The following is a 22,287-nucleotide window of genomic DNA, read 5'->3' as shown; positions in this document are numbered from 1 at the left end:
CAGGATCCTCCCCCATGACCCCCTCCCACCACTCAAATCCCTCCCCATGATTATATTCACGTATCATCCAGAAAACTGGAACCACACAGGATAGAAAATTGATATAGAAATCAAGCAGTTACATCCCCGCACTCCACAGAACACACCCACGTCGGGAAGGCAGCCGAGCCTGCAGGGCCTGGGGAGCCCTCCCCTGAGGAAGGGGGTGCCCACCTGACTTAAGCTGAAGGACCCACAAGCTGCACCGGCGAGCAGAACTTTCGACCCTGCTGTCCCGCATTTCAGGGTGCTTTTGTGGGCTCTGGGATGCCTCCCTTACTTGGAAGGAGGACAGCACGGAGGGTGTGAGGATGTGGGTGGGACCCAGCAAACCCACACAAGAGGAGGGAAGTATCAACGAGCAGGCAGCAGATGGCGCCGCTGCCCAAGGCGGGAGCTTCTGGGGGCGCTGCAGTACCTCTGGGAGACCGCAGGGGGCGCGCACCACCAGCAGCGCCCGGTGGGACGGGCTGGTCTAAGGTCCTGGCCTACGAGCTGGGGATCTGGGGCCTGGAGAGGGGAAGGGGCTCCAGGGTCACTTAGGAGATGAGCAAAACCACAGTCTAGGTCTCCCGATAACCCAGCGTCCTTGCAGGGCATTCTCAGGAAACTGAAGCTAACTAAACGCTATTTTAAATTTCACAGGCTAGGAGAAAAACAGAAAGATTTGCAGGACCGTCTTGCTCCCCTTTTTCTTACCCATTTTCAATTCTATCAACCTCACCCCAGCTTCAAATCAGCACCTGTCGTGGGATGTGACCCAATAGAGGGGGATGGTCACTCCTGACAGTGAGGGGGCCCAAAGGAGACCTGGGTTCGAGTCCAGCTCAGCCACACACACATGGTGACCCTGGGCAGGCCCTGGGCTGCCTGTGAGCCTGGGCTTGCTAGGCTGGGCATGATGGCCACAGACGTGGAAACAGTCACACAGGAGAGTGGCCCAGCCGGGGTTGACCAGGGCTCTATCTGCCAGGTCGGCCTGTGGCAGAAATTGCTGGGTGGGCTGCTGAAGGCACAGCAGATCCACAGAGTGGCCATGAAGCCATTACTGTCTTGACCCCATCCAAAAGATGAAGGAAGAAATGTATTTCTGAAACAAGAACAGGCACTTTACACAAAAGCTCCTACTATGTGCCAGGACCCAATCTCCACACAGGTTACCAGTCCATGTGCTGAGGTGCCTGTTTTCTCTTCTAGAACACGGAATGACAGAATTAAATGCTGACACATTTAATCAACACGGGAAGGGCTCACCACATGTGTGGCCCACCCACTCCCCAGGCATGTCCAGTTCTTGGGCATCACTTCCTTTCACGGAAGAGGAACATGTGATTGGGAAAACAAGGCACCTACCCGGGTCCTGTACCCAGTCAGGGTGGGGCTGGATTCACAGCTGCCGGCCTCCCAATCTGGTTATGCTTGAGAGCCCTCAGGCTTTTGCAGTAGCCAGCATATTCCCCCGAGCCAGGCCGACCACTGAGGCCCACTGGCCATGAATGGTGGAGATTTTTCTTTTCTTTTCTTTGGTACTGAGGATTGAACCCAGGGCACTTAACCACTGAGCCACATCTCCAGCCCTTTTTATTTTTTATTTTATTGCTAAGTTGCTGAGGCTGACTATGAACTCGTGATCCTGCTGCCTTGGCCTCCCCAGCTGCTGGGATCACAGGCGTGCACCACCGCACACGGCTCATGAACGGAGATTCTAAGCAGACACAGCTGATTAACATGGAGGACACACTCCCCTGCATTTGTAAACACCTCCCCACATGGAAAGAAATCTAGAAAGACCAGAAAAACATGAATGAAGGTAGATCTGTGCTGGGATCATAGGTGTTTTTGGTTTTCTTTGAAATTGTCTATAGTGGCAAAATACCCAAAGGTCACCGTGAGCGACACTGACCCCGTCCACAGAGTCCTGGGACCACCGCCAAGTGTCTAGAGCACTTCTGCCACCCAGAGGGGACCCAGCCGCGTGCAGCAGGCTCCTCCCCCGCTGCCCTCAGCTGCTCCCTGTCTCTGCATTGATCTATCGGAGATCCTCCACATTTGATCTGCTTTATGTATATATATATTTTTTCTTTGTAAAGATCCTTTTTGATGTGAATGGCTTCCTCTTACGATAACAAAGAGGTCCTGGGCTGCAGAAATTGCTGGGCTGGCTGCATCCACTGCAACCAGATGCCCTGCTGGTGGCCGGTCCTACTGCGGATCCTACCTGTCCCCGCTCTGGCGCTGGTCTGCCCATGTCCCATACTGGCCATCGGCCTCGTGCACCAGGGAGTCTGTGTCCTTGGCCTCGGGGGGTCGTCTGGAGAAGCACTGCTTCAGGTGGTCCTGTGGGGACGAGAGACGGGAGATGGCCATCAGGGAAAGTGCCGGGAACCCCACCCTGGCTGACCCAGGTCCCGACCCATGCCCCCAGCCCCCTGCTGCCCTCAGAGGTGGGTGCAGGTGTCTGGGCTGGACACTCAGTGACCAAGAGGCCTGGCTTTCCCAAGAGGTCACAGAAGCAGGGATCCCCGAGGGCACACAGGCGAGCTGGAGGAAGCGGTCACCAGCAGGGTCCTGCTGGGCGCCTTGGCCCTCCTCCGTGCCCGCTCAGTGTGGCCTGGCCAGCCTCCCTCCATCCTCAGGGCTCCAAGGCCTCTCATCTGCCAAGGGCAGCCCAGCCCCTGCTTCCCTGGGGGCAGGGAACCCAGACCAGACGTCACCTCACGGAACAGCAGTCCGAGGCGATCCTACCACAGGGTCTCCTAGCCCCCGCTGGACGGATGAGAAGGCAGGGGCTTCGAGGGGAAGGCAACGGGCCGATCCGTTTGTCAGCAGGCAGCAAAGCAGGGCTCAAACCCAGGCAGCCAGCTGGACCGAGCTCCAACCCCAGCCACCTGCCCGGGAGCGGGACCCCTCGTGTGCCCTCCCTGGTGGCATCCCTCACTGCCCTGGGCTGGGTCCTCAGAGAGGAGCTCCTGCAGGGAGCAAGGGTGCTGCCCCTGAGGTGGCCACAGGCCCAGCCCAGTGCCTGGCACACAGCAGGCGGCCTGTAAATGCCCACTGGCGACTGGACCGCCAGTGTCTCCAGCTCATCCCCGTGGACAATGAGGAGCCCCTTCCTTCCCTGCGTGGAAACCATGGGAGCAGCTGCGGCTGAGGCCCGGCCTCACCAGGTGGGAGAGAAGCTGGGCCTCCGAGAACCCAGAAGCCCAGGTCCTTGGATGGGCCCTGGCACGGAGACCACCCAGAAGGCTTTGGCCTGAGCTCTGAGGGACATACCATGAGAGCATCCCTCACCCCCACCCCAGAGGGACCGTCAGACCCTGCTCCGCCTGGGCTCGGGAGGCAGAGGGGGCGGGGGTGTGCTGCAGACCGCCCACCTACTGCTCAAAAACCTCCCAGGGCTCCCTACTGCCCTCCTCAGGAACCCATGGCCCCTGTGAGCCAGCCCCTGACCCGTCCATCTCATCACCCACCCTGTTCCCAACAGACCCCGTCCCCGGTCCCCTGACCTACTGCGCATGTGTTGCGTACAATCCCCACCTATTCCCCACCCCCCACCCCCCATCCCGCTTCCCCCCAGACACCCCCCACACCCCCAACCTCCCCCACCCCTGCAGCTCTGCGTGTGCCGACCCCTTCCTGTCCATCATGCTCACCCGAAGCCACTGCGGCTCACAGTGACTCTCCCCCCTTCCTCCTCCCCTGAGCGTCTTGCCCAGGTGGCTCATCTGATACTTCAGCTATTCACTCAACAAATCTTTCCGGGGAAGCTACTGTGTGTCAGGTACCGGGGCCTGGGGTATCCCAGCACAGACGCGGCTCCGGGAGTCTACACCTCACTCCAGCTGCCTTGTCCTCCTTGTACCCCACTTGGAGCCTCCCAGGCACACAGTAGGTGCCCAGTAGCGGAGAGCTGGTTAGCGGGGTGCGTTCCTCCCAAGCATGGGGAACCCGCCTCCTCCCTCAGCTGAGCAGGGACACTGGGGAAGCATCTGGGGAAGAGCTGTGCTGTGTGACCAGAGAGCCACTGCCTCCCTCTCTGGGTGGCAAAGAGTAACTGGGTGCCGGGACTCTCAGCTTGCCACTCCGGATGGACAGCACGAGGAACGTCCCTGGGGCTACATCAGCGCACCTCTGCAGCTGCCCCGGGGAGATCGCTGGCCACTTTCAAGGCTTTGGCTTCTCCTGAGCAAGCCACCCTGGGGCAGCTGTCCCCTCCAGGTCCCTGGCTGCGGGCAGAACCTGCTGCTGGCACACCAGGATGGAGCCAGGCCTCACTTTTTTGCCTCAAAGGTGTCGTGCTCGGAGGCCCAGTACCCTTGGCAGATTACCCCTGGCACCCAGGGACACAGCGGTCATCTGCGCAGCTCCCAGTTTCCTATGGTCTCAGGGACAAGGTGGGGCTGGCCACTCCCTAACTCAGTCCACGTGGACTCAGGGGCTGTGAGCTGTCCCCGTGGACCCACACCACTGTCCCAGCCCATTTGCAGATGGCTGCAACCTAGATGCTGGGCCTGTGCTGACCCTGGGGATGTGCCCAGGAGTAACGGCTCAGGGGCAGCTCTCGGCTTGGGGTGGGGAGGGGGAGGGGCCTGGGTCAGCACTGTCCCTGTGGGCAGCCAAGTGACCACACACCCGAGCTCACTCTCCGTGGAAGAACAGGGCTGCTGGGGCCTTCCAGGAGACCCTCTCTGGGAACCAGGCTTGGCGTCTGGCACCAGGAGGTGCTCAGGAGTGGCCATGACTGGAATGGTCCTCAGGCCTCCAGGGTCAGCGGGGAAGGAGCCTGGGCAAAGCTCTCCGGAGCCCCCACAGATGGGCCCCCAGGGCTGAGGACGAGGAAGGCCTGGATCTGAAATCCCATGGTGGGTCATCTCCCCCACCATCTAGTGTCCTGAGGGCAGAGTCCCTGACTCCTTCCATGCTCCCCTGCCACATGGCACAGATCCTCAGACCTCTGGTGTCTCCTTCCAGAACGTTCCATCCAGAGGAGGTCAGCTCTCCACCCCTGCAAGGGCTGGGGCGGGGTCACCTCAGCCCCTCGAACATCGCTGTCTCCCATCCGACCTCCAGAGCTCAGTCGGAGCGGCAGGGCCCCTGCTCCGTCACCATCGTAGCTCCCGTGTTCCTGAAGCAAAGCCCCAGCACTGGGAGACGCCAGTAGGCTCCACCTCATTGTAGTGGGCAGCTCCCCCCAGAGCCCTCCTCTCCCCAGGTGCTCCCACTGGCTCTTCCAGCCTCTCCCGTCCCTGGTGGTCTCAGTCTTTGGACCATCCAGGCTGCTGCAGCGCCCCCTAGAGGCCAAGCCCTTTGCCACCTTGAGGGTCTCCCTCCAGCAAAGCCTCCCTGAAAGCCCCACCCCCAAGGCTGGCTCAGGAGCCCCAGCTCCCCCATCCCCTGGACCCCAGGTCTCTATCTGTGCTGATATAATAGCCGCTAGACACGCGTGGCTATTTAAATCTAATTTAAATTAATTAAAATTAACTAACATTAGCCATTCAATTTCTTGGCAGTACGATCCATATTTTAAAGGTATCACAGTCACCTACCTATGGTCGCCCTCTCAGAGAGCACAGGTGACAGCATGTTGCTATCACTGGGGAATGTTCTAGTTCTGGCCATAAAATGATGATTGTAATTGACCAGTTTATCAGTCTTCCCTGGATGGGCCTGTTTCTGGAGCCAGAACACCTGCATTTGAATCCACGCTCCACTACGTAGTAGCTGTGTGACCTTGGACAAGTTTCTTGACTTCTCTGAGTCTCCTCATTCAGACATAAAAAGTATTTGAAGGTGTTAGGGTGGATTCCACTGCAGTCCTGACGCTGTGACACAGAACCGTGGGAGGAGAGCGGGGCCCAAGTGACCTGAGGGAGTGCACCTTGCACTGTTTATCAGCACTGTCTCGGGTTTGTGTCCTGGTGGCCCTGTACCTGCTGCAGGTTCACGTGCCATTGCTCCCAGACCCTGGCAGGGCTTGGGATTGGCAGTGCTTGGGCTTGGCTCCCAGGGCCACGAGGCCTTGCGATCAACCACCAAAAAGGGCCTGGTTGCCTCTAAACCTTCCAAGTGTCTGTTCTGGGAATCTGCGGAGGCAGATGATCCTGCACTTCGGCTTTGCTTCCCAGGCTCCTGACGCTGGCTGCAGGGGGCTGGAATCTACAAAGGGGTCTGAAAACGTGCAGGGCGAGTTAGGGGGAGTGGCACCTCCGTTAGTCCCCGCCTGTGGGCCCTTGGCAGAAGTCAGGCCTGGAAGGGTCCCCTGAGCCCAACCCTGCACTTCCTCAGTGAGACTCGGAGCCAGCCTCTGGGCTCCTGGCCAACATGCCCTCCAGCCCCAGGTGCTGCAAGCCCCGTCTTCTCCAGGTGCTCAGGAGGTGCTGATGAGCAGACGAAGGAAGCTGCCTTTGAAACCTCAGGAACTTGGCAGGTTTGAACCCCACTTGCCTGGACAGCTCACCAGCCCCAGAGCCGCAGGCAGGTGGGAACTCAGGCCCGTCCTGCAGGCCTGCGATGCCCCAGCCCAGGCATCACGCTGGGTCCACGCTGGGGAGGCCCAGCTGACAGGCACCCTCCAGGGGTTACACCAAGTCTCGATATCCGTCCCCAAATGGAAAACATGTATGCTGATTGGGCAGGTTTAATGCCAGGATTTATTTCAAGGAAACCATGAGACTCGCTCGCCAAGATCCATCAGTACAGAAGCCACCAGGCGCACCGATCATCGCTGACCCAAAGTCCCGGGAACAGCCTACATGACTAAGGATGAGACTGTGCAAAATGGAACTCACGGGATGAAGTCAACGCATAGGAGAACAATGACATCTGCCAAGACGTGCTGCCACAGGAAAGGCATGCACACACGGGCAAACACAAAGCCGCGCTGCAAAACCAGGAAGAACAGCACCTCCGTGTGGCCGCGAGCCAAGAAGAACATCTAGAAGGTTCTGAGTTGCATGGATCACAAGAGGTGAGGCCACGGACTGCCTCTTTATCACTGATACTGATTTTATTTCCCATCCACATTTGGAATTCCACACCCAGATGGGATCCAAGGATGAGATCCAGGCTGCTGAAGCCCCCCTTCCTGGTACTGTCGCGAGACTCCCACCATGGATGGGGCTCTTGACTGTTCACTACCCCAGGGATCAGCAACCCCTCTATAAAGGGCCAGAGAGTAAGGATCTGGGGCTTTCTGGTCCCTGATGGTGTCTGTCCCTGCCGGGCGGGGCTCCAGTGAAACCCTACAGAGGTGGGGTGTGCTTGGCCCTCAGACAGTAGCTGCTGATCCCTGATCCATCGATCTGCACCCTTCAGCCTGTCTGCTGCATGAAGATGGGGGGCAGTTCCATTGGCAGCCCTAGGGTGCCTCCTGGCCTCTAGTAGTTGATAAATAAATTTGTGGGGAGAACGTGTCTCTGCAAATGTTTATACCCTCCACCCCCCGCAGTGGGCAGGCGTGAGCTTAGGGAGGGCAGGGAGGAGAAGGCCCTGCCTGCAGCCTCCTGGACACCTGACAGTCGCCTAAGAGCCCTGAGTCAAGGCCACGCCGGCTGCCCAGACCGGACAGTGGCTCTGAGCACCTCATGAGGCACATCACCTCCCTCGCAGCTGTCCCCTCCCCACACAGCAACTCTGCACCCAGCCGCAGGGAGCACGTGGTCACGGGCCCAGGCTGGGGACTCCTGCTCCACCTCAGCACCTCGGAGGCCCACAGACCGCCTGCTCGGTGTCGGGGTCAGACCCGCACACGGCCACCCAGTCATCGTAACGGTAACGACCAGGGACGACCTGCTGAGCGCTGACCACGTGCCCATCCCTACGCCTTGGAAAGCGGTCCAAGGGCCAGCCCCAGCTCCGCCCTCCCTAGCTCTGACCCACCCTTGCCAGCCCTCCACCTTCCCATCTGTGAAACGGGGTGTCAGGAGGACTCTGCGGAAGGCCTGGCGAGGATCCCACACACCTGGCACCCAGTGGTGCCGAGCAGATGCCAGCCCCGTGACGATGCTGGTGACTGCCCTTCAGCTCCCGGAACATTCTGACCAACACCATCACAAAGCGCTAAAGGTCCAGACGTGGCCTGGCCATCCGCCATTCAGCCAAGAACCACCAGGGCTGCCTATCCCAGACCCCAGAGTGCCCCCGACCTGGATGCCAGTCAGCGGCTGCCCTGAAAGGTCACCAGGGGAAGGAGCCATGTCACAAAAGGGTGCAGGCGCGGTTCTGCAGGGGGACGGCTGTGGCCGGGGCCGTGGCACAGGCTGCTAAAGACAAGCTGTCTCCAGGGCACGGGTGTGACCCGAAGTAACAGAAGCAGCGCTGGCAGCTGGGCCGCAGGAGCCTCCTGGAGACTATAAACAGAAAGGACAGCTGGGCTGGGGGCCGCTCCCTGACCCAGGAGACCAGCAGGCACCTGGGGCCTGCACACGGGGCGTCAGGGACGGGCAAGTGGTGACAAGACAGAGGCCCCTGGGATCACACCCCAGTGACACCAAGGTAGAAAGACCGTAGGCTGGGACTGCGCTTCACACGCCACCTACCAGTGTCCCCCTCGGCCGGGGCCTTCCACTCTCAGAGGTCCACACCCGCCATGGCCGGGCGTCACCTCCTGCCAAGCCAGTCTCAGAACCACCCACCTCGCGTGAATTCTTAGAAACTAAAAGCCAAAAGCAGAAGACTTGTGTGGGGACACGTTCCCACCCCGAGGTCCCAAATCCCCACGTTGAGCCATGGCAGGTCAGGAGTCATCTGTGACAGTCACAGGGGACATTCAGGCACTGCGGCACTCCCAGGGCAGACGTGACCTGAGGACCCAGAACACTACATTCCGCATCCCGGTTCACAGATGCGGGCGGGAGGCTCCCAGAGGTCAGACGGTGATGACGCAACCCCGGGCACTTAGGTGGCGCCAACTGTATGCCGCCCCAGCGAGTCCTCCAGGCTACCCCAAGAGTCCAGGCTGAGAAGTGGGCCGCAGGGCTCCGCGTCTGGGCCCGACCCCCACCCTACTGCAGGGGTGAGGCTGCCCTCTGCCCAGCCCAGCTCAGGCAGCGCCTCCCCTAGCCAGGGCTGTCCTTGGGACCCGGCATGGAAGTCACCTTGCTGGGCTGAGGGTCCAACCTGGGGACCCCATGGCCAAGTTCAGGCAGCCAGGGGGACACAGTGGCTGACAGTGGGCAGGTGCAGGAATGACCCCAGGGTTTACGAGCAGTACTGCCACTGTCCCTTTGTCACCAAATCCTCTTTTTTTTTTTTTTTCAATATTTTAGTTGCTGACGGACAGCACATTTTATTTTATTTATTTATTTTTATGGGTGCTGAGGATGGAACCTAGGGCCTCACATGTGCCAGGCAGGCGCTCTCCCACGCTTGGTGCGTGGAAGGATCCCATTTTCACCTTGAATTAAATCCCCGCTAGCTGTGGACAGAATGGGGGGACAGAAACACCGTGTGCCCAGCACCCACAAACAGCAGGACCCGGGTCCGAGAGGGCACATCTTTTCAAGGTGCACAATAGGAGCCGTTGGCCCTGAGGGAAGGGGCGGTCTCCCCAGTCAGGAGGGAGGGGGAACAGAACATTCTAGAAACATCACCAATCTCTTGGGTAGACACAGACTAATTTGATTTTCCTTTTAAGTCCCAAGTTCTTTTAATAAAGGCCTATGGGTGTGAGGCTTAGAGGAGCCAAGGAACTAGGAGTTCTTAAAATGAACTAGATCATAAAACGGCCGAAACATGGCATGCCGTTTTGCTGCGGCAGGCGTCATGACTGACGCGCTCCAGAGGCAGGCGAGGTCACAAGGGTGGGACACCTGAAAAGCACAGGCCATCCACCAGGGACACAGGAGAAACATCTGCAGGGGTCTGAGTGGCCCGGGAAGGAGGGACAGGGAGCGCGGGCTTTCCTCCCCCTCCTCGTGTCCTGTGACATCTGTGGCTCGTCACACAGGCTCACTGCGCCAGGCCCACAGCATCTCCTGGTCCCCAGCAGTTCCCCTGGTGGAATCCGCTCCCAACCGTCCTGACTTGGCTTCTCTTGGAGGGATTCTTAAAACAGCCTGAGCCAAACTTGACTTCTTTTTTTGAAACCATCACATGTCAGAATCTCTCTCCCGTGGTTTATTTCAGGCCAGGGCTCAGCCGTCAGGAGACAGGATGGCAGCCTGGATGTGTAAGTGTGAACGGGAGAGAAGGACGGGTGTGTCTTTCCTGACTGAGGACCGAATCCTCCCCCAGCCACCAGCTCATCAGGATCAGAGGGGACGAAGAGGGTCCAGAGACAACACCAGCAGCCCCAGCCCTGCTTCCTCTAGTTCACCCAGCAGGGTTGTCCACACAGCCCCCTGCAGACAGCGGGGAGTACACACAAAGACACACAACACACTACACGGCCAGCACACCTAGTACAAGCACATGCCAATGCAGACAGAGGCACAAAGAGACAGCAAAATACGCGTACACACAAAGCCAGGCGCGGTGGCACACGCCTGCCATCCCACCGCCTCAGGAGGCTGAGGCAGGAGGATGGAGAGTTCAAAGCCAGACTCAGCCACAGCAAGGCCCTAAGCAACTCAGGGTGACCCTGTCTCTAAATAAAATACAAAATAGGGCTGGGAGTGTTGCTCAGTGGTCAAGGGCACCTGAGTTCAATCCCCAGTAACCCCCCAAAACCCAAAAAACAAAATATATGTATCCATGTAAATACACCCACCAATGCCCAAGTACACACCACACACAGTAATGCACAAATGCATACACACCACACCATATACACCTCACATGAGCTCACACGCAAAGGGGTGGTGGCTGCCGCACGGTGCTCAGGGACAGTGAACACTACTGAGCTGCCCTCGTAGAAACCACAGCTCATCACTGTAGGGGACGAAGACGTGGCCACTCACCATAACAAAAGGGAAATATAAGGGCAAAGAGGGAAAGGTGACTGAGTCCTTGGAGAGGGGTTTAAAAGAGCCAGGGCAGAGGACTCCTAAGTGACGCTGTCATCCTGGGGTCCACTGGTGGATGGAGGTTCCTATCCCAGGACACAAGTCCTCCAGGGCCTCAGACAGAGGGGCTGGTGCAGCAGGTGACAGAGAGCCTGGTGGGGGGCCCTGTGACAGGACCTGGGCCTAGGAAGGGTGTCAGATTTGGACAGGAGAAGAGAGCAGGGAAGGCAAGGTCACAGAGAGAAGAGGCTGGGGACGCAGGTGCCGGCATGAGACCTGCGTGGGTGTGGCCGCATGCCCAGCCCAAGGGCTCAGAGCAGGGGCCAGATGGGAGCTTCTCCTGCCCTGGAGGAGGCTGTTTCGGTGAAGATGTGAGCTGGCCCCCAGGAGGTGAGAGGACCAGTGAGGCCGGGCCACCTCCCCAGTGCAGGGGTTCACTGGAGGGACTGCCTGGGTGACGGCAGGCGGGTCACAGGGGCTGTGCCTCCGGGCCTTCTAGTTTGTCCCTCCTAAACAAGCTTTTTGCCTCCTGCTGCTATGTCCTGAGCTGTCTGCCCCCTCGGTGACTTTCCGGGTGGTGCCCCGCTCACCTGGGACCCACAGCACGGAGTCCGCCGCCCATGGGCTGCGACTCTGGGAACCGTGAGCCCCGGTACTCTCTCCCTCCTCTAAGGCTGTGCTTCTGGGGTCTTTTGGTCACAGCAGCAAAACAAACAAACAACAACCACAGCGACTGCCTGCACAGGGCCCTGTGAGCCTCCCGCCCCCAGCGTGGTGGGGACAGCAAGGTGACGCGGGAAGTCCCGCCCTGGGCCCCGCCCTGCGCAGGCCCCGCCTCCTCTGACCCGCGGCCAGAGCCCCGCCCCCTCCCTTTCCTTCCCGGCCACACGTGGACGGCAGGGAGACGCCCTGGGTGGGTCTCTGGCCATCTCTGGGGTCTCAAGGCCGGGCAGAGGCCCCCGTGTGGCTCCTGGGTCACAGTGGGCCACAGCCATCCAGCAGCTCCCTGGGAGCCAGAGCCTCGCGCCTCAGGACGCAGCCCGGCCCCTGGCCCTCTCCGCTGGCCACAGCGCAGTGCAGGGGAGCCGAGGCCGCCCCGCAGGGCCCGGGGTGCGGAAGCCGCAGACCACCGAGAGGAGTTGGGCCGCACAGCCCTTCCCAGGGCTGGAGAAGCCCTGGAGCCCCTGCAGGCAGGACCCACGGGGCAGGGCCGGGAAGTCGCACCCAGTGATTCCCAAGGCTCCCGGGGCAGAGGGGCCACTGCAGCTGCGGCCCAGCTTCAGGAGGGCAGGCACTCACGGTGGGCAACGGCCAGCTGCCAAGGTGTCCCCTGGGCCAATAGGCGCAGCGGGCCAGAGCCCGGCAAGGCACCCGAGGGTCTTCCCACCAAGGCCCACGGGCCCTGCTGCGACAGCTCCACCAGCCCGGCACCCAGACCAGGGCCCAGGGGTGCTCCGCTCAGAGCCCGGAGCTGAGAAGGGTGCTCTGTGGGCTTAGAGCACAGCACTGGACACCCGGGATGTCACAGCACTTCTGGCTTGTCACTGCGCCAGCAGCACTGCCCTTGCCAGCCACAGAAAACATCCCAGCCAGATGTCCTGGGGGCCAGTCACCCCAGTTCAGAGCCAAGGCCCTTGTGTGTGTGCGTGTGTGCATGTGGTGCTGTGTATGCATATGTATGTATGGTGCTGGGTGTATGTGCCTGTGTGTGCTGTGTGTGTGTGTGTGTGTGTGTGTGTGTGGCGTGGGGACCAAACCCAGGCTTCCCGCTGGTTGGTGCTTTTGCTGCAGGGGGAGCAGCTGGGTTCCTGGGCCGGGTCTGGGTGACATGACCTTCCAAGACACCAGCACAGAGTCGCATACAGTGAGGAAGACAGATGACACATGGGGGGTGCTGCATTCTCATGGGAAGGACGGCAGTGGGGACACATGTTTTAAAAGGCCCCCTGGGGGATGATCCTGAGACTTGAGAAGTGATTGACGCTGGGCCCAGGAATGCCCACAAGCTTAAGGGTCCCTGCTTCTGCAGCCACATGCACACGGTGTCATGCCGCTCAGGCTAAGCAGACTCCACCCGTGACCTCGCCTGCTGCATTGGCCCGGGGAGTCTTGCTGGGGGGAGGTTGTCTGGATGATGGGTTTCAGTGAGTGTCAGGAGCCTGGGGCTCTGTTCATATGGCCGGAACAGGGGGGCTTGGCAAAGCCCAGCAACATGACCCTGCCTGTGTCCACACGTGCACACGTCTGTGCATATGCCCGGGTGCTCGCTGGTGTGCATGCCTATGTATGCGTGTGTGCACATGTGCTCACACTGAGGTCAGCCGATGCCAGAGGGTTGAACCCCCGCTCCCCCCCCAGAAACAACTGTAGGCTGGAGCCTGCTCACGACACACACGCCGTGTCCCCAGGCTGCAGGGCTCCCTGTTCCATCCCGGTGACCCCACCTCTATGAGCCAGTCTGAATGCCACTCTGGGGAAGCAGGTGGGTGACTGTGGGCGTCCAGCAGTCATGGCATGATTTACGAGAGAAACTGGAAACAAGCTAAGTGCCCGGAAGTCAGAGGATGGAGCGCAGGGCCAGCGGGGCGCGTGCGACTCACACAGGTCAACCTAGAGAGCTCGCTCGCCATCTGCTGCACGGGGACTGGAGGGGCAAGAGGGGAGCCTGGGGTCCAAGGGCAGGCAGTCTGCTGGACAGAGACCATGGGGCCTGGCCTGGGCAGAGGGATGGAGAACGGCAGATGCATTTATGGAAATAAGACACTGGAGCTGGCCAGACCTAGGGGGTGAGGGCCCAGGTGCCATCTCAGATAGTGACAAGGACAAAAGGCACAGAGAAGGAAGAGGTGGGGGGGGCACCAGGGACCGGGGCAGGAAGGGGTGTTCTGGGAAAGAGGAGGTGACAGGATTCAAGGCCGGGATCCCAAGCCACTCTGCACCTCCCATGAATTCCTCAAGATTCGAAGAACTGAAGAGCAGCACATCACCTCTGAAGGGATGGCATGTTAGTACACATCATGGTGGTCACGGGATCTGGGAAGAGAGAGAGGCGCAGGTTGGCAGGTGCTTGGGTTGGCACCCAAGCCCCAATCCTGGCTCCCTGGCACTTAGAAGCTGTGTGGTCTTGGGTGGGTCACTTCACCTCTCTGAGCCTCAGTGATAGCACAGATCACTCCAACGCCCAGCAGTGAGGCCAGCAGCTAAGGGAGCTCATGATCCGCGGATGCCCTGAACGCAGTGTCTGACGCGCACTAAATGCTCAGGAAATGACCGCGCTTTCCGATGGCTGCGAGTTAGAAGAAACCTCTCTCTGGCTTCGCAGCCAGCAGGTGTCATCAAGGCAGGGGGTGGACGATGGGCGGAGGAGCTTTCAGGAATTCCTGGTACAGATCACCGGCCCACGCTCCCTTGGGAACTGTAAGACTCTGCAGCAGGGACCGCCCTGGTTTCTGGGAAAGAAAGGCTTGGCAGCAAACGCCAGGCCATCTCCGGAGGGCAGAGCACAGCAGTTACCCAGCAAGACGCCAAGGAGAGGGATGGAGGCCAGGGCGAGAACCCTGGGGGGGCAGCAACCTCGGGAGCCCCTCCCCGCCCTGCAGAGCAAAGGGCCCTAACCCAGGCCAGCAAGAGGCCCTGGGGCTGTGCTCCCTCCCTGCAGGCTGGGGAAAGCCCCAGCTCCCCTAGGTCCCCTCCCAGGCCATCTCAGGCTGCTGTCCTTGCACCCACCCTAGTGACAAGGCCATGGGTGCATTGGTGGCAAGCTAGCGTTGTCCCCGGCTGCATCCTCTGCCTGGACACCTGCCTGGCCTCTACCTGCCAGGGCCTCCTCCGTTACCTTCAGGAACCTGCTCTACAGAGCACTCAGGAGGCAGAACTGGGGCCACACTGGCCCCCCACCTTCTCAGGGCCCAGCACTGCAGGTGCCGGGTGAGCATCGGAGGGGGCAGGAGAGAGCCGCAGGAGATGGCCGGGAGGCAGGGGACAGAGGCAGGGGCAGGGGGTGGGCGGAGAAGGGGAAGGAGCAGGTGACAAGGACCTTGTCCCAGGCCAGGTCAGGTTACTAGGATGCCACGTGAGAGCCAAAGGTCCCCGTCCTCTGGTGAGGACACACCAAAGGCTCCTCTCAGCTCCTACAGGAAAACATCGGATGCCACCTGCCCCGGAGCCCGCAGCTGGGCTGACCAGTGGCCCGCAGCTCAGTGATTCCCAGGAGGACACAGACAGGCTGGACCCCAGGCCCCTGCCTGGCCCCTGCTTGGCTCAGGGTCTCGGTCTCCTCACCGGTTCCCCCCACGTTTGAGTGTGGTCGGTGGACCCTGGGGTGGGGGGCTGGTTCTGAACGGCACCCAGCAGGGCCACTCTGTTTTGCTGAATTCTAGAGCTGCTTTGCAGGTTTGTCCCCAGGGTTGAGTGTCACTTGAGGACCTGGGTAGGGAGGAGGGGCCCTGATCCCGGGGGCAGGATGCCCCTTCAGAGCAGCAGGAGGGGCCTGGGCACCTGGAGCTGCTGTACTCCTGAGTGGGGATCAGTGGACAGCTGGGGGCAAGGCAGGGAGGGCCACCTGGGGGAGGAGGCATGCGACTGCTGCGAGGACCGGGACCCTGCCCAGAAGTAAAGACAAGGGATAAGGATCAGAGTGGCAAACATGGAAAAGCTTGGAACATTTTAAAAACCCGTTAATCATACTTTTTTAAAAAGCAGAAACCTATGACACGGGTGGACTATTACCACTTTGGCTAGAGTGCAAGGCAAGCAGGGCAGAGGACAGTCAGATGCGCGTGATGAAGGTGCCCGGGCACAGGAACACGGTGGTCTGACGAGGATCTGGAAGCAGATGCGCGGAGCCCAGCGCCGTGCACTTCACAGCCGTGATGCTCAGCGAGAGGAAGGAAGGGAGACGGGCAGGCAGTGAGGGGCTGCGGGGGCTGCCGCGTTTTCATAGCTGGGTTTTTTTTTTCTTGTTATTTCATTTCAGAATGGATGTTTGGATATGTCAACATCCTCGAATAATGATAAACCTCATTTCCAAATTAAAGGCAGCTGCAGCTTTGTGACAAACCCCGGCCCACTCGCCCTGAGCCGCTGGACGCCTGCCCGTGCCGGGCTCTCCCTGGGCTCTCCCTAGGCTCCCCGAGCAGCAGCCCCACGAGGTGGATGGTCACTGCCACTGTCCACTGTCACCGGTGCCTCACCTGGTGCCTGGGACGGGAGAGCTCGAAAGTCACCAGATAGGACCAGAGTCATGCCCCACACCCCCCCATCCCATCTTTCAGCTTCAGGACAGTGTGAAAGCAGATGCACGGGGAGGGGGGGTCACTCTGGTGTCCACTTTCAGTGTTCAATCAGTAACATGAGAGCCGGGCACGGCGGAGCACACCTGGGTTCCCAGAGACTCGGGAGGCTGAGGTAGGATGGTCGCAAGTTGAAGGCCAGCCTCAGCAACGTGGAGAGGCCCTCAACAACTTAGTAAGACCCTGTCTTAAAATAAAAAGCCAAAAAGGGCTGGGGATGAGGCTCAGTGATAAGGCACCAGGCACTCCTGGGTTTATCCCATACAAAAAGGAGAAAATCTAAACACACGAGAATGTCAACAGTTTGTCATATGATCTCACATTTGATGCTCCTGCCCACACGTCAGGCCAGTCAGCGCTCTGAGCAGGTCTAAGGTGGGCTAAGCGGGGGGCCTGGCAGGCCAGGTGTTCCAAAGGCTTTTCCCACTAGGTGGGGTTTTCCATTTAGGATGGATTTATCGGAATCCATCTCAAAGCCAGACCCCCGGGGCCAGGGGGGTGGCGGTCCCAGCCCAGAGGCACAGCGTGAAAACTCCTGATTCAAGTGGTGTTGCAAAAGAGCCAGGCTCAGGACCCTGCAGGGGCCCCTGAGATCTTATTTATGGCCTGGAAGACTCTGGGAAGGGATGGGATTCTGCGATCTGTGGGCAGCTTTGTGCCAGGGCTGACTTGTCCCTTCGTGTGTCACTGGATACCATGCCCTCCCAGCAGAGGGGGATGGGGGCATTCCCACAACTCGGATGCCCACAGCCAGGGATGTGCGGTTGCTAGGCAACCAGAGGGGCCGCAAGAGTGCAGGTGCCCCATGCCAAATGACAGGGGTCCGAGATGTTCCAGGTCTGTCCCCAGGAGTGGGGGACAGGGAGGTCTGCAGCTTGTTTGCAATTTTGAACAAATGACCCTTTTTAAGGTGAATCGGGACTTCCCAGGGGCTTCCTGGTGACCTCCGCCAGCTGCTCCCCTCTGGCTGCGCCATTATCCTCCAGGCCCCGGGAAACAAGGCTGGAGGGAGAAGAGGAGCCACCAAGGCCATGGAGCCAGGCAGAGAGGGGTCAGGGCCACTTGCACCCTTGGAATCCCATTGAGTGGACCCCAAACTCATGTCTAAGTCGGAACCGTGACCTTCAGCTTCAGGTGGTTGGAAAATGGAAATGTACCTCTTTAAATAAATGCAGGGGGATGCCCAGCCCTTGCTGTCCATGCAGGGCCAGGACGCACTCAGAGAAAGGGCGCGTTCCCCCAAAGCCCTGGGGTCAGTTTTTTTGTGAATTTTTATTTGGGGGGATTTGATTTGTTTTGCGGGGTTGTGGGTGGAACCCAGCGCCTCCCGCGCACCAGGAAAGAGCTCCGCTATTGAGCCCCCACCAGGCGCAGTTGGTTTTTCTTTTCTTGATTATAGAAGTCATGCCTTTTCACTATAAAATGCAAATATCCCCCCTTTTTTTTGTACCAGGGATTGAATTCAGGGGCGCTTGACCACTGAGCTCCACCCCCAGCCCTATTTTGCATTTTATTTAGAGACAGGGTCTCACTGAGTTGCTTAGGGCCTTCCTTTAGCTGAGGCTGGCCTTGAACTCATGATCCTCCTGTCTCTGCCTCCCGAGTGGCTGGGATGACAGGCATGCGCCACCGCGCCCAGCCAGGGAGACCGCTTCTGACCAGTGGCTCCTCATAGCAGCAAGCAGCTGCCAAGCCTCCCTCTTCCTGTGGCCCTCCAGGGACGGCCTCACCAGGGGGCCCAGCTCCCATTCTTCCTGTTAATTGACTCTCCGAGAACCGCAGGCAACCAGCGCTCCTGTTATAAATACCTTCCAGCATCATCCCCCAGAATTCCCGACTGAGACAGACAGCACACACGCTCAGGAGATCCCACTAAACCCCTGCGAGTGGTTCCTCCGCGGCTTCTCTGGCGCGGGGGTGGGTGGGTGCTTCTCTCTGCGTAGCTCTGGTACCCCCTCTCCCTCCAGGGAAGACAGGCAGGGTGGGTTCTCAGCCCCCGGGACCGACCCCCTCCCTGAGCTCCCTGGAGCGCTCCTGGGGCAGCCCTTCCCTGCCACAGCTGGCTTGCATCTTGGAAGCTTCTGGAATATGGAATATGCAATATGGCACTGGGAGAACACAGCCCACCTGGAGGAACACAGGCCCCGGGGCTGCCACAGCACTTCAGGGGCTGGTGAGACACTGGCGGAAGGTCTCTAGAGGGCTCAGGATGTCTCTGAAGTGCCACCGAGGCCGCCGGCCCTCCTCTAGGATGACAGACAGGGGAAAACCGTAGGGAGATGGTGAAGCCAGATTCTGCTGCAAGGAGGCTGGGTGTGCAGCTGCGGCTGGGCCTCCTTCAGGAATCCAGGAGACAGAGGAGAAAGATCCAGAGGCGTGGCTCATGCTATGAGGAAGGAGGAAGTGGGCCAGCTGAGGCTGCAGCTAGACCAGTGCCGGGCACACATGCCTGTCCAGCAGGATCACATACCCCTTGGGTGTGGTCATGTGACAAACCCTGATCAATGAAATGGTGAGTGGAAGTGATGTCAGTTATTTCCAGACAGAAATTTTAAGAGCCGAGGCTGACTGGCCACACATTTTGGTCAGCCACGTGGTGGTCATTTCCCCAGGCAAGAGGCTCCACTGACCTAGACCCTGAAATAAAGGTGACCAGTGTGAGCAGGCCTGTGGAAAGAAACCTGGACTTTTTTTGTTCTGAGCCACTGAAGTTTTGGAGTTGCTTGTTACTGCAGCATAGCCTAGCGCAGCCTGACTGATCAAGACACAAACAATTTAACTTGAGACAAGTATAAGAAAAGTGAACCAATGGGTGCTGACACTGAGTGAGCGGCAGCCACCTGCTTGGCATGTTCAGTGCAGGAGCTTCTGAGGCGAGTAGGCCTCCGATCTAGGATCCACCTCCGCTGTGGCTTTTTAACTGTGTGGCCTGAGGCATGAGCCACTTAACTCTCTGGGCTTCAGTCTCGTCCACTGTGCATTTTCTTGCTGGAAACTTTGCGAGCTACAGAGAGACCCTGGCAGAGGACTGTCTCTCCCAGGAAGAACCGAGCGACTTCCATTTTGCTGTGAAAGGACGTCGCTTGATGAGGCCATGAGGGGGACAGCAGCAATTCGGCAGAGAGAAGAACACACTTAGAGGCTAACAAGCGGCTCTCAGCTGGAGTCCTTGGCCTGGGCCCAGCTGCCCCGTCAGTCGGCATCAGCTTTGAGGATCAGGTGTGCAGACGTGTCCCCTTAGGAAACACGAGGCTCACTTCAAATGGTCGAGTTCACCACCTGCTTCCTGGTATTGTCAGACCCTCACAACCAGGGGACCAAGCACAGGCGTCACGTGACTGAGATCTTCCTGAAGCCTCTGCCCTTTGCAGGGACCCCACAGGGCTGGTGAAGTCGGGCAGAGAGGCCCGGGCGTGGGAGGCAGTGGCCGCTGATCTCTGTCGAGGATTATGAAAGAAAGAACTCAAGGGTCCCTTCCTGTTGGAAAGAGCCTGTGGTGGTCGCTGATGACCAGTTTCGGAACCGAATCCTGACGAGCCCTGAGAACGCACAGCGCCACACCCCGGCGGCCATGCCCAGCCAGCCAGGGTCAGCAGGTGGGTGGACACTCGTCAGCTGTCCATCCTGCTCAGGATCACGGGATCCTGGACTGAACGGTACCCGCATCCACGGCACCAGCCCCGCTCGCTTAGCCCCGCCCTGGAGACGGACTCGTGGCTTGACTGACGTCTGGTGGGCGGTGGCTGCACAACCCTGACTGTCCATAGTCTCCACAATGTACCCCAAGGATGAGGCTCCGGCCGCCCGCCTGTCCCCAGGAGGGAAAGGGGCCCGTGTTGTTGACTGAGCGCTGACCCTGGGCTCGGCTCTGCCCTGAGCTCGAGGCTCCTTTCTGGAGACCCTCGGGTCCGCTGAGCTTCACCAGGATTCACAGGCGCCAGGATCAGAATGTGTGAAGGGCTAGCGGGAAGGAGGCTGGGCACCTGAGCCACGGGGCCCCTGGGGCACAGACGGGCTGGTGGAGGCTGAAACGAAGCAAGCTTTGCTCTCTGGCCCCATATCAAGGTCCCCATCCCCCAATCAGAAATCTCTCCCCGGCTACCTGACTCTGGTCTGGGGCCGGTTCTGTGAAGCTGGACTCCAGGTTCACATCATCCCTTCTCAGATGTGGGTCAGGGTCAGAAACGCAAGTCTGAGTCAGTGTGGAAAGAGGTTAGGGATTGGAATCAGCCAGACCTGGGTTCAAACTCTGACACTGACTAGCTGTGTGATCTTGGGTTAGCTGCTTGATGTCTCTGAGTATCAATTTCTTCATCTAAAAATCACGAAGTGTAATGCTCACAGAGACCATGCATGGTAAGTGGGGGGGGGGGGGGGTGTAAAAAAAGAGAATGAAATGAAAGCTGCGTAAAGGGCGTATTCCCTGCAGCACCTGACACAGCGCCTGACACAGCGTCAGATACACAAGGAACCGGGCCCCCTGCCCATCTTCCTCCTCTAACAGGGGCCGGGGCAGCTTTGGACTCAGCCTATGAGCTGCAGAACCTGGCTCTGGGGCAGCTCTGTGGTTCTGCCCATGGGCTCCAGTCCAAAGCCAAGGTCAAAGCTGATCCTGTGGCCCCTTGCTGTGTGATCTTGGGCAGGGCACCTCACCTCCCTGAGCCTCCATACCTAACACCTGTCAGGGGAGCAGGTAACACCTCCCAGGGGACGTAGAGGCCAGGCACATCAGAGCTCTGACCTGCCTCTAGGCACTCAGCTGCCCTGACGCAGGCGGCCACCACCACCGGGCAGTGTGGGCGCAGGGTGGTGGCCAGGCTCCTGGGCAAGTGGAAGGTGCAGACCTGGGGGCTCTGGGGGCCTCCCATGGTCCTTCTCTGGAGGGACACCCCCCCCACAGCCGCAGCAGGGGCACAGTCACCTCCGTTCTGTGGATGACACTTTAATGACATCTTAAAGGTTATATTTCCCCAATTAAGAGGCGCTAATTAGTCACACGTCTGGCTTCGAATCTGTGGACTAAAGCGTGGGACGTGAGTCTCAAAAGTGTGAAGCCAGAGAGGGGACAGGAGCCGCCACCAGCAGCAGCACGCACAGGACATGGGCCCGCAGCGAGGGTCCAAAAGCCCGCACCCCTCCCGATCTGCGTAAATGCCACTGTGCACCACGTAACCAGGACCCGACACAGGCCGGGCGGCCCAGGGACACGGGAGCTAGTGGCAAGGCCACCTGGCCATGCACTTCTCAGACTGTGAGTGACAAGTGACAGCGTACAGCAAATGGGGGGTGTCAGAAGCAAATGTGCCATCGTCATGCCACGCCACAGCCTCTGGCAAGTGGATGACGCTCTCCTGGACTTGCTGTCACACCTGGGAGGGGATGGACGGTCCACCCTGCTACTGGGGACAGCTGTGACACCTGCGGCGTCTGCACCACCATCTCATGGAATCTTCCCCTCCAGTCAGTGCACTAAGGCTGCTCACGCGCACACCCGCGCACACACGCATACATACACGCGCACACGCGCACACACAGACACAATGACTGGCATTATCTCCCCCCAACCTAAGAACCTGGGAGCAGAGGAGCCGCAGTCGGCCCTGGGTTACGGGCAGGCAAGCAGCTGATCTGGGATCTGATTTGGGGACCGTCCCACCCCAGGCCTTGGCATGCCCAGCCCTGCAGGCTGCTCGCTGCTCGGTGTGGGCCGCTGCCCCCTGAGCTGGGCGCGCCCAGTGATCCTGGCTTGGCCCCTCGCTGGCCCGCTGTATGCGCCGCACCCTAAGCGTCTACTTGGGCCTGCCCACGACAGGGACATTTAGCTGCTATTTCCAGGCTCTCTGGGGGACGGTTTTGTTTCCGAGAATTGATAAAGAATGTTAAAAACAATGAAGAAAAGAAAACCTTCTGTGGTTATGGCTGAGACAGGGGTGGGGAGCCAGTCCGGAGGTCTCCCTCACACACAGTGCTGGGGGGCAGGGCAGGGAGAGGGACCCCACCCTCCCAAAGCCCTT

At 59.4% G+C, this 22,287-nt stretch overlaps 1 protein-coding gene across 8 annotated transcripts in view; it reads right to left on the bottom strand.

Moving 5' to 3' along the window:
• Window positions 1-22,287, bottom strand: part of Kiaa1671 (KIAA1671 ortholog) — a 149,579-nt gene that overhangs the window by 14,620 nt on the left and 112,672 nt on the right. For all 8 annotated transcript variants that reach the window (XR_013155305.1, XM_077108637.1, XM_077108640.1 and 5 more), the window contains one exon: window positions 2,258-2,376. Coding sequence is in view for 7 of the 8 variants with exons in the window: in XM_077108637.1 (XP_076964752.1) it covers window positions 2,258-2,376 (119 nt within the window). In the remaining variant the exon portion in view is untranslated. The remainder of the gene's footprint in view (window positions 1-2,257; window positions 2,377-22,287) is intronic.

This window comes from Callospermophilus lateralis, chromosome 1 (genome assembly GCF_048772815.1).
Source record: "Callospermophilus lateralis isolate mCalLat2 chromosome 1, mCalLat2.hap1, whole genome shotgun sequence".
Lineage (NCBI taxonomy): Eukaryota > Metazoa > Chordata > Mammalia > Rodentia > Sciuridae > Callospermophilus > Callospermophilus lateralis.
The sequence above is the reverse complement of the archived record's forward strand: the minus strand, read 5'-3'. Positions and strand labels throughout refer to the sequence as shown.